This window comes from Rhea pennata, chromosome 3, assembly GCF_028389875.1.
Source record: "Rhea pennata isolate bPtePen1 chromosome 3, bPtePen1.pri, whole genome shotgun sequence".
NCBI classification, from domain to species: domain Eukaryota; kingdom Metazoa; phylum Chordata; class Aves; order Rheiformes; family Rheidae; genus Rhea; species Rhea pennata.
The window spans coordinates 19,369,789-19,382,115 of NC_084665.1; the positions used below are offsets into that span (position 1 = coordinate 19,369,789).

General features: G+C 45.9%; 1 protein-coding gene across 1 annotated transcript in view; it reads left to right on the plus strand.

Moving 5' to 3' along the window:
- Positions 1 to 6,520: 6,520 nt before the first annotated feature.
- Positions 6,521 to 12,327, plus strand: part of ALK (ALK receptor tyrosine kinase) — a 319,150-nt gene continuing 313,343 nt past the window's right edge. Inside the window, exon 1 of the mRNA XM_062573543.1 lies at positions 6,521 to 6,620. Within this exon, the coding sequence (XP_062429527.1) occupies positions 6,521 to 6,620 (100 nt within the window). The remainder of the gene's footprint in view (positions 6,621 to 12,327) is intronic.

Sequence of the window (12,327 nt, forward strand, 5' to 3'; positions counted from 1 at the left end):
ATCTGTTTGTACTTGTATGCTTTATATCCTCTCTTACGCACACCAGCATCCAAATGCACATACACATTGCTGTAGATTTAAAAGCAAACACCTGCATTTTTGCAAGGTGAAGCAACCAGAGGTTACAGGAGAAAATAATGTGGTCAAATGTTCCTGTGCTATTTTACATAGCACTAAATATAAGATGAGATCTCTTTTTAAAAATGAGAATGTCATTTTCCCCTATTATGAACACAGTAGTTGATCTTACTCCATTTTTGTCCCAGAACTGCTTTGTACAATGGCTTTTCCCATTTTATAGCCTGACACATTTTCGGCATTGATTTGTTTGTTTTCCTTAATGGGCAAAACTGTTGTACTGATGCACCCTGGTGCTGGATGATATTAACAATCAGGGGTTCATGGCTGACACTTGAAAGTGCAAGCACTAAGTGATGGATTAAACTTGTCACTCAAAAGCTCCATCCTGCTTATATCTGTGACTTGCCCTGTCCTTGATAAAGATTCTCACCAAAGGAGAAAATATGCTTGAAGTATTCAAGAAGAAAAGTGATGGGATGAATCTGTATAAAGGTGAGAAGATATTTCATGCAAGTGATGACTTCTCTGTTTTTATTTTCCATGTACAATGCCAGGGTTGTGTAAAAAGCTGTGACAAGGGGGATACCCAGTGCAAAAGAAGCAGTTTGTTTGGAACTGAGCATCCAATTTGCAATCAGGCTCTTAATTAGAATACAAACACTGTCAAATAGTAGCATTATCACCTATAATTGGTCCAACAGAAAGAAGCACTAATTGTGACATTAGCAGCCAGAAAGCTTTCAGGCAGGATCTCTGTTAAAATGCAAACACACTAATTGACATGATGAGGAAGATGAAAAGAAGATTGTAATAAAGAGGCTATTATGCTTTATCTCAGCAAATGGCATGCTACTTTAGAAACACTCAATATCCCAAGAAAGGGTAGGTAGCTTAAGGAAAGCAGTGAATGAAATAAAGAGCGTTGTTAATTCACTGCTTTTGTCTCTGGGAGCCAGAGTGACTACAAAGTGATCAGCAGAAGCCAGAATCTACTTTCTGCCTCATTAGGGCAAAATCAAAATAGCTGCACTGAAGTCAGTAGAGTTACTTGAGATTTACACACTTTTGGATCTGGTCCCTCAATTACAAGCTCTGGACCAAACAGTTGTGCTCTTCTTGGGACCCTGGGTAGCAAGGCAGAGAATAATGAAATCAACTGTGCCTTTCATAAATCACATGTAAGTTGATTGCAAATGCCCTGCCAAAAGCTAGAGTGGAAAGAATTGTCTAAGTAAAGGAATATGAGGTTGAACTCGATCCCTTTGGTCTAACACACCTGTCGTGCAGTTTAGCTCACCAGGTTTAAGAACCAAGACCCATCTTTCCACATCATGCAGAGAGGAACTATGGTCTGCTTCTCCATGAAGTCCCAAACAAATGTACAAATGTACATTGCTCTATCCCATAGTTTCCTCTCTATTCTTCCTGCCAACCTGACATACCTAGATACAGAAATTTTTATATGGGACTGATCCTCATCCTTAGTGCTAGTTTTGAAATGTTTGTTGTGTATACTTTTCCATTATACCTAAAATAACCTTGTAGCATAAATAAGCAATGACCTGGTCTGGGAGCTCCTTGAGATGGGGGGAACAAAAATGGTGTCTCCATCTGTTCTGTACACCTCCAGGAGTGCTGGTAACACTCAGTAATACCAATTTCTCCCCAAAATATGGTGGGAAAACACTGTTCTTAAATACCATTTCTTTGCTTGTAGCTTGGCTTAGTTCCTTAGCAATATTTCATCTGCCTTTTCCTTGCTCTAACTATCCTGCCCAAATTACTAACTCTCTCATTTTTGCTGGTGTGAAGGCAGTGTTGCCTAAGGAGTTGACACTGTTTACATTCTCAGCTAAGTCTTAGCAGAAATGTTAAAACAAAGCAATTGCTGATGCTTGCTCAGTCTACTATATGCCTATCTTCTGCTCACAGTACTGCAGTTTGCAAGTCTTCTGGTTAATTTTTAGGCCCTCTAATATTTCTCAGCTCTAATTTTTCCTAGCAGTATTTCACATGAAGTTCTGGTAAAAGTTTACTAGAATGTGGCTCTACTAAATTTACTGGATCTTTTCCAAAATGCAAACAGTTACAATTAGAGCCCCAACAAGTAGTAAAGCTTGCCTGGCACAAATTTCATAAGGTTGGGGGTTTGTGAGCCTTTAGTGGCAGAATGTGCTTTCGAGGGGCATAATACCTTCAGCTCTGGGAGGTTGCTCTGCTTACACTGAAGTGCCCTTTCTCGCATACTGTCTTTCATTCTTTTGCTGGGGCTGAGATGTAGGCATACCTATGTGACTCTTTTTATCTCCATTGTAAAGTTAGTACTGTATTTAATTTTACCCCTATCCTCTGAGACCTCCTTGGTTTTCCTCCACTTTTCAAAATTAATTGCCAGTGACATAGTCAATTCCTTACTTATATTAAAACCCTAGGAAGCATATTGTCCAGATCTGCTGATCCCAACCTATCCAGGAGTTGTACAAAGTATTCCTTACCCGTCCTTCATTAGCAGCTGTATTGACCAGGCTTCTATTACTTCCCAAATGTCCATACCACTCTTCTTGTTAAAGACCACTTAAAAGGGGAGAAAAAAGAGGTAGCACAGCAACTCAACCACTGCAGATCCCTCATTGATTTCCTTGCCTCTCTCTTCATTCATTAATGGGTTCATCTCTGCTTTTTCTCTTTAGATGTATTAACAGCTGTTCTTATTTCATTTAATGCCTATCAATAAAGACATATCTTTGATTCAGTTTTCAGTTCTAAGCTTCTTGTGATTCACAGTAAAGAAAAAAGGTAATACAGTGGGAAAAGAACACATCTATATATTTTGCTGCAACGCCTGATTTCCTTGGGACTATTAAATAACATTCTTTCAGCTGCCATGACAATCTCAGGATTCTGCCTTTTTTGCGTCTTTTTCTTTTTTTTCAGGCACACTCAAATTATTTCATTGAATGGTGTGTGTGCTTTAGGAATGCTGCATCGCAACATAAATTCAGGCAAAAGCCACCACCTCTTTGTCTTGTCCCAGGCATCTCAGCATTTTTCTCATACAGTCCCATAGGGAACAACACCAAAACAACTGGCACAATCATGTGGGTCAGTACAGCATGCACATTGCTGACATTGACCAGGAGATTGGGTTATATTTCAGGCCACATGTAGAAAAAGATATGTTCTTCAGAAAGCAGATTTAGTAATACCTTTGTTCGTATGCAGTGCCCGGATAATATTGCCACTATCCTATGCCTATCACAATAGATCTAGCTCTTCATGTGTCTTCTCCAGCATCCTCCCACCAGGCAAAAGGAGACACTTGGTATAGCTAGTCCTGACAAAGTACTATTGACCTGAAGATTGACCGCTGCTCAGTGGGCTCCAGAGAAACAAATCCCTGTATTCCTAGGGATTCCCTGTTTGAAAAGACAGAGTCTGAAGAGATGTGGTGATTGACCTCAACCCTCAGAGAGGTACTACTGAGAAGTGTGAATGGGCAGAGTGAAAGAAGGCTCTAGTGTGCCATAGCATATTTTTATTTTATTCTGAGGAGAAATCAGAGAGTGAAGTCTGTTGTTAGGCCAGTCTGACTCATTGTTGGGGCCAACTTTGACTTCCCAGTTATGGTGAAGGTCAGTGAGATGTCTGTATAATTTCCAGGATAAAGAACAAAGCTGAGGAGATATGGTCTATCTTAGCAGGATGTTAGGAATAAGTGAATCAGTCAAATTATTCTGCTCCTAGGAGCTGAGCTGAAAATCTGAACTGTGTCCTAGGCTTATCCTATTAAAGTCAATGGGAGACTGATCATTCACTGAAATGAGCAGAGCATTAAGCCTTGTTTGATTGAATCCCAGAAGAAAATACTAAGAATTGGAAACTGTAGAAGTCCCCTAGCAAAGATTTCATTTGATGGAAATCTATGCAAGCAGGAAAACAGCCTAAAATAAACTATGAGAGAGATTTTTAGAACATTTTCTTCCTGTGCCCAACATACCATTTTCTGTAGTAATTGTCATTCTTTTTGAAAGAGATTCACTAGCATTTAATACTCGTGCAGAGTAAGATGATAGTCCAAAATCGTTTGGTGGATAGGGCAGGTCTGAGAACCTAGTTCTCAGTCCTCAATATGCACATTAATAGGACTATCCACTGGGCTAAAAGATGCTGCTGAATGAAAAGGCAGGTGGGCCATGATTAATTCAGTCTATTTCTTTTCCCAAAAATGATTCAGAGGTCGAGAGAATAAAAGTACATAGGTCAATTTGAAATACTTGTATGTTAGATTTTGTGTTACAGGACACTTGTATGTGTTCAGTTTGCAAAAAGTGAAAATGTGGTAAATTTCCCCCACACTCCATAACTAACATCCATGATGATGACTCTGAACAGATGCCAAGTGGAGTGTTTTCAGCCATCTTCCTCTTTTAAGAAAAGGTAGACCAAGCCCCAAAGTATTACTAAAACTTAAAGTAAAGGATCAGGGTTCAGCTGTTTGGTAAGTTAACCTAGTGGATTGTAAAAAAGCAACAGCTAGGGGAAAAAAGGGGTGTATTCAAAGCTCCTTAGCATCAGTTGGGACAGCATCCATCATCTTCAATGAGCTTGGAAGCAGCACTTTGTAAAAATTATATTAGACTAAATATGGCACAAAAGTGCTTTTTTGCATTAAGCATATTATATAACTATTCCTGCGATGATTGCCCTGAAGTTCCTTCTTTAACTCTTCCATATAGAAATGTTGGTTCTCTTTTCTAACACTGTGCCTGCAATTACACTGTTTGGCACTACAATTATGGAGGAATTACACTGTGGTCCTACTCCACAATATCTGTATATTAATGCTAATTTGATAAAAGCAAAAGAATAACCAGATGACAGAATAATTGCACTCTAATGATTATATAGTTAAAGTACCTGGATTTTAAAAATATACATGCATTAAGTATCAAACTAAAGAGATAATAATAAGTCATTAATTCATATGGGCAACTTCCAGAAATATGAATGAGTTATGATTAGCTATCCTGAGGCATAGCACTAATGTAATTACAGTAATTATGTTGTATTTATTAAAGGTAAAAAGGGGGAAATTGTTGCATGAACCTTTCTTCAGACTGTTGAAGGCTGTTGTTTGCATTCTGACATGGAACATGCCCCCCCCCCCCCCCCCCGAGGAAAGCTGTACAGGCTTGTTTGGGGGACATCAGTCTTGAGAAGGAAGGAAGGAAAGAAGGAAGGAAGGAAAAAGGGAATGAGAAAGGGAAAGAAAGGGAAGGAAGAGAAGGAGGGAAGGGAGGGAGGAAGGGAGGAAACATGAACGGCTCTGTCCACCGTTAACCTGCACGGCGAGATGGAGGAGGGCGGCCGGGGCGCCTCCCCTCCACGGCGGGGGTGCCGGGCGCCACCGGGCCCCGGTGCTGCCTGCGCAGGGCGCGGGGCCGCCCGCGCCGTGGCTGCCCCGGGGCCGCGCTCGCCCGGCGCGGCGGCGCCCCCGCCCGCGGCGTCAGGGCGGCTGGGGGCGGCGGGGCCATTTCTTCTCAATGAACTCGCCCCCCGCCCCGCGCCCGGCCCGCGCCGGCCCCGCCCCCGGCACATTTGCATAATGACGGCTGCCGGGGACGGCATTGGCTGCTGCCGCGCGGGCTCGGGCGTGATGTCAGCGCTCGCCGGGTAATGCCCGCGTAGTGGCGGGTAGTTGGAGCCGGCAAAGCCCGCTCGGCGGCGGCGGCGACACCGGCACCAGCACCAGCAGCACCGGCACTGGCCTCGGCAGCGGCGGTCCTGGGCGCAGCGGCCCCAGTTCCGGCCCCGCGCTCCCCGGCAGCGGCCCGGTGCCGCGCTCCCGGCAGCACCGGCCCCGCTCCAGCTCCGTTGGGGCAGCACGGGGCACTCCGAGCCGCCGCCGCAGCGGGCGGACGGGCGGGCCATGGCTCGGGGCCGGCTGCCCGCTCGCCTCTTGGCCGCCGCCTGCCTGGCCCTGAGCCTGGCGGCGGCGGCGGCGGGGCCGCGGGAGAGCGCCGGCTTCTCGCGGCTGCAGCGGAAGAGCCTGGCCGTGGACTTCGTGGTGCCCTCGCTATTCCGGACCTACGTGCGGGAGCTGGTGCTGGGGCCGCCGGGCAGCGGCGCGGCGCGGTGCCGCCTGCGCCTGGACTGCGCGCCGCTGCTGCGCGCCGCCCGCGGGGGGCTGCCGCGGGCCGCGCCGCCCGCCCGCCCCGGTGGCCCCGCCGCTGCGCTGCCCGGCGGCCCGGCGCGGAGGCTGCGCCGCGCCAAGCAGCTGGTGCTGGAGGTGGGCGAGGGCAGCCTGCGGGACGGCTGCGCCGCCGAGGCGCCGGCGGGCCCCGGCGGGGCGGGCGGCTCGGCGCAGCTGGAGTTCAACCTCACGGAGCTCTTCGCCGGGTGGCTGCGCGCCGGCGAGGGCCGCCTGCGGGTGCGCCTGATGCCCGAGCGGCGGGCCGCCCTGCTGGGCAGGGAGCGCGGGCTTTCGGCGGCCATCCGCGCCGCCCGGCCCCGGCTCCTCTTCCACGTCTCCGCGGCAGGTGAGCCGCGCGTTGCATGTCGCCGCGCCCCGCTCCGCGCTGCGCCCATCGCCGCGGCGGCCGGCCCTGCGCTCCGCGGCCAAAACCCGCCCCGCTCGCGCGGTTGCCCGCGCCGCCGGCGGCCCCGTGGGTGCGGAAGGCGCCGCTCTGGAGGCGGTGGCGGCTTCCTCTTTGCGGCTTGCCCTCGCCGCGCTGCGCCGGCGGGTTTGCGGGGCCGGGGCGGCGCAGGAAGCGCCGAGCGCTTGCACGAAACGCGGGGGTTCGTCCGTGCCGGGCGGCCGCGGGCAAAACCCACGGGCAAAGCTGCCAGGGGTCTAAGGAGAGCAAGGGGAGGCTCCTTGAAGCTTAAAAATGTCGCCTTAAACGGGGCAAGTTTACCCTGGTGCGGCAAGGGACTCCCAGGTTACATGCAGGCAGACCTCAGGGAACAGCAGAAACCGTGCCCAAAGCGGAGCTGACCAGCAGGTCGATAGATGCATCAGTGCTGATAGTGGTACGTGACGGTGTTACTTCTCCTCTTAAAGACATAAGGTAATGGCTGACACGTCAACGTGCATGACACTGGTGCTCCTCTGAGTTTCATGTATCTGGAACTGAGTTCGTTCCTATCAGTTTAAAACCACAGAGAATCCTTAGTGAACAGTGCTGTAGCAGATGCAGTAAGACAAAAAGTTGCTCATCTGAGGAGCCTCACTTAGCACTAGCGTTTTTCTGAAGAAAGAATGTGACTTAAATTCTTGGTTGCAGACTGCAGTTACTTGCAGTCAGGTACAGGGCAGCTCTGCTGCCTCTAATAAAGTCTCTGCTTTGGGGATAATAATCAAGAAAGCTTTCCATTCTGTGCATGGGATTTATCTTTAACACTACTTCTCATTCAGGCTCTCCCACTAAAAGAATGTGATACGTAGAGGACTGCAGGGCCAAATAATTTGTCACAGTGAATTTAGCTAGGTAGCTCTCCTGAAGCTGTGTAGAAGTCAACGATGCATTCCTGAGTAGCCACCTACTTAATGGACCAGGGAATATACTTAAGTAAATTCACAAGAGGTGAGAGAAGTCAGTGCTGAGCTTTGAATACAAAGTTGAAGCAGCTCATTCCTGATGCTCAACTGAAAAGCTGGACAAGCAATTTGACAAAGTGCAGTTCCTTACTGTCTCACAGCAAAATCAAAGCAGGTTGTCAGAGAAGGGTCTCTATGAACCAGTTGTAAGGCGGGTGATGAGATACCTAGGTTATCTTCCTGTACAGGTTCTGGCAGGGATAAGGCAGAGGTACTTTCTACCACAAGGTTGCCAGGTGAGGTCAAAACACCCTACTTTCCACTTGCAGCTGATCTTGCCTTCATACATGACAGGAAAAAAAAAAAGTCAAAAAATACACAGAAAGTCCTACATGCTGTTTTTATCACTGGGGAATTTATTGTGAGTAGCACTTGTCTTGCTTTGCTGTTTGACAGTTAAGATGTAGCTTCAGCTTTTAATGCTAGCTTAGCCCCAGTGATTTTAGCAATAGCAGAGCTGGAGAGCATGCACTTGCCCTCGATGAGGATGAAGGTGCATCGGTAACCCCAGCAAGGGGTATCCGTGTGAACTAACAGGTGCTCTGGTCTTAGGAAGTCAAGGCAGATGGAGCTTTAACCAAAGTGAGTAAACCCACTGGCTTTGGATGTTGCCTTCGCTGTTTAGAAGAAATGCATGTTTTTACAGATAGATAACTGGTAGCTAGGTATTCCCCTGTAAAACCGTGCTGGAGACGAGGCTATGCAGTCTTTACTGCAATACGGTCATACAAAGTCCACCATAGGGGATAGGGGAGTAGGAGGAAGAGAGAGGGAAGAGGCAATATTGACCTCATCTACCAGTATCGTAGTAATAGCTACTCCTAGCAGATGTTCCTAATCTCTAAAAATCTGCGTATCCTCTTGAATTTTACACTAAGGTTGCTAACATGCATAGGCTGTGTCACTATAAAACTATATTCTGCTTTTTTAGCAATGAAAACTTAGTGTGCTTAGGCTATTACAAGACTTTGCATTAGATTTTTAACATGGGTTGTTAAACACATTAAAAATCCATTCTTTCTGCTTTGTGAAGATACTCCCTGCTTGAAAACCTTGTGTCACTGCCATACTTCAATTTGTGCCGTATAGCCCTGCCGATAGCAGGACGTGCTGACACGGTGATAACATCCAACAGCCCATAAGTGTGAGGAATCCAGCAATTATTAATGCCATTGCAGCTAATGTGTGCAGGGCTTAGCTGCAGCCCTTCCTAAGGGCTTCCTAAGGCAACTGAGCCTTGCCTTCATTGCTTAAGTTAATTGGAAATGGATTGCAAACAACACAATTCTTATCATCAATAATGTAAAGCTGCTTCACTTATTTTGGCATATTTAGCTTTTTTTTTTTTTTTTTTTTTTTTTCCCTGTTAGAGAGGTCCAGCATTGCAGTACTTCCCAGGGGAAGATGTAATTACCTTGCTAAATTATTTTGGCAAAATTATCCTCCATATGAATGGAGATTGAAATATATTTTAGGAGGAGAAAAAGACTGCAAGAGGCTGAATTCCCATTGACTTTAAGGGTTACGGAGGAGTTCCTTAAGAAATGCTTTATTCTCTTTAACTGTTACTCTCCCTGATACTGACTCAAAGATATTAAACCAGAGTGAACTCTTTTCCCTTCTAACAACAGGTTTGCACAGAGTAATGTAATTTGCCTCACTGTGTTACTGAACAATGAGTAAAAGATATACTAATTGGACTGCTGCTGTCTAGCAGACAAACTGTGAAGCTCACAAGAATTTCTGTAGGGCTTTCTGCAAATATTCTCAATGCCAGTTTTCTCTCATGCACTCATCCTTGCAGGAATGGAGCACCCTTCAAAAAAGAGCTTCCTATTTCAGAAGCTCTGGTCCAAAGCCCATTTACAATTTCTGTGTCAGCTTGGTCTTTCCAAAATTGGCTAAGAGACAGTTTTCCTCTCTTGGAAATGCTTCAAGAATTAATACTGGCTTCCTCTTCTTCCCCTAGTGCTTCTCTGGGACAAAATCAAATTCATTTCAATCTTTTTTGTGGAAAAACAAACAAAAATTACACAAGAAGGGAGGGGCAAGCTCAGAGAGGATCACAGTGCCACAGATCTCCTGTGTTTTAGGCAAGCCTTCCAACTACCAGGTTGCTGCTGACTTTGCTGTCATTTTCTTTGTTTTTTGACTGGAAATTCCACCCTCCCTCCAAGACACCTTTCCTGAATCAATTTAATCAAAACTCGTACGTTCCTATGGGAAACTCATCTGCCAGCCAACCCTTTCGTCAGAAGATTGGTGGCCAGTAGGGTTTGTGATCTAGTGTCAAAACACACTGGGTCTTGATAGCTGTGTACTCTCTGGACAGGTTATTGAGCCTTCTTTGAAACAGCCCTAAATCGCCTCTATAATGCCGTCAAAGAACCTTCCAAACATCACATTATACTTTGCATGACTGTTCCTCTGCTGTTGTGCTAAAATTACCCCCAGGACTTTAAGATCAAGTAGAGTATTGCGTGTTGCACAGAGGTCTTGTGTGGACTTTCTTGGTGGATCCATCCGAGGGATGCCACAACTGGGGTAGACGTAGGCTGGGTGAATCGAAGGCAAGTGCTTGGCATTAGCGCCGCCTCCATAATGACGCAGAACCCTTGCCTCCTAGCTGCTGGCATATGTCATGTTAACGTCACAGGTAACCAGCTCACTTACTGCAGGGCGCTTGGGCCACAAGTGTTGCTGAATAGGTTTCTTGTGAGTTTAATAAGCTAGAATGGCCATAAAATAACTTCTCATAAGAACTAATTGCTACTTGCATATGCAAAGGCGGGAAGAATACGTTAAAAAGGGGCATACAGGGATGAAAATGAGTCATTTCTCCCTGTAAAGGTCAGGGTACTTTCATTCATGAAATAGATTTAACATTACAATTACATTTTTTAAATAGCGATGTGTAACTTTTCATCTCCTAGCTAGGGGAAATATTTTTCCTGCACTGTAGCCTTCATCTAAAATGTTATTAACTTGCTGCCTGTATTCTCCCTGAAACTGTCTGCATTCACTGCAAACCAATGCTATGCTATTATAATGCTGAGGCAATTAGGCTTTGCATCTTTAGGGTAATGCTACCATGGCCCTGAACTCATTTGCAGGAAGGACTCTTTACGTAAAGAGTAGAAAGAGTTCCAAATGAAAACATGTGTTTAAAAATTGACATTGAGTAAGTGGAAATCGGTGCTCTAAGCTAAAATCTGACTGTAATAAAATCTATAGGATTTTGTTGCGTATTTCAGAGGCAGTAGAATTTGATCATGGTCTCTGAGTTGTATTTTTCCTTTGTTATTTCTTGTTTTTGTTTTTCTGCTTTCAAAGAACAAAGTTTGGAGTTGGGCCGTGCTGAGCCAGGTCTGCTCAGTTAGCTGATGGAAGGCTTCAGTCACTTCCCAGGTGCTCTCTGCTTTTTTCTCATCCTCAGTTGTGTATCTGACATCTGAGATATTATCTTACTCTTCAAAAAAATTCAGTGGCAAAACTCGGTGGATAAGACTGAAGCACTGCAGTGGAGCTTCTGAAAGGCTTTCATTTCGGTGCAAGCAGTTTCACTCTTTTCTGCAGGTGACTGGTGCTTGTCCTAGGCTGGTGGGCCAGCAGGCAGGGCTGCACACTGCACCAGTGCAAAGCTCTAACAAGGGCCTGATTTGCGCTTGCTGAGTTTGCTCTAGATATAAACTAGTGCAAGCTGAGTTTTTTCCTTTTCTGCTTGTGGGTTCTCATGGCTGCCAGTGTATTGAATGCTGATTACCAGTTGCTAAATCATGGCTAACCCCAAGTGTGCTCAGCAGCATCCTTCCCAGTCCTTCCTGCCCTATGTATTACGTCTATAGTGCCTCCCTCCAGTCCACTAGATGCTGGTGGTCTCCAGAAATGTGGATTTGGTCAATCCCACAGTGCCAGTTCTTGAACTGTAAATGCCTCCTGAAGAGGCAGCCGATTGCCTAGTGATGGGTTTGACTGGCTTCCATCCCTGGCTTCCGTCCCTGGCTTCCTATCCTAGTCTGCCTGCCCTGTCACTGGCCAAGACACTCATCTACTCCAGGAGCACCACAGGAACTCATAGCAAATAACTCTCTTGCCAAATGGTGCCCTGTTCACTATATACATAGTGACCACAAAGATGAGGCTTTGCAAATTTGTTGGCAGTTGTTTGGCCGCTAATGTTAGAGATGACACTCAGGCTTTCAGTGGTTCATGGAAAGTGTGCTGTCATCACTCAGTATTCCCCACGGCTTTGCTTGGACCAGAGTCATGTAGCGATGCTGCTCTCTGATGGCAGTCAGGATTACACCATAATGTGTTTATGATTTCCAGGTCTGTTTTCTGCAGATTCCCTTTGCTTTTAGGCATGGCTCATTGTTCTTATGAATGATCTTATTCATAACCTTATTCAGTAAAATATCCATTAACAAACACCAAAAGGGTCACAAATATCGGTTTATGTTAACTTTTTTATTTGAATGAGCATTTGTGACACATTTTAAAAAGGTATTTTCTCTAATCTTTCTGTGCTTTTATTTCCCCATCCTTAAAAACAAGGGCTATGTACCCACAGCAGAGGAGTGCACTGGGAGACTTAAGTTCTTTATTATACAAATGCAGAGGCATACTTAAAAGTCAAAGGCAGTTTT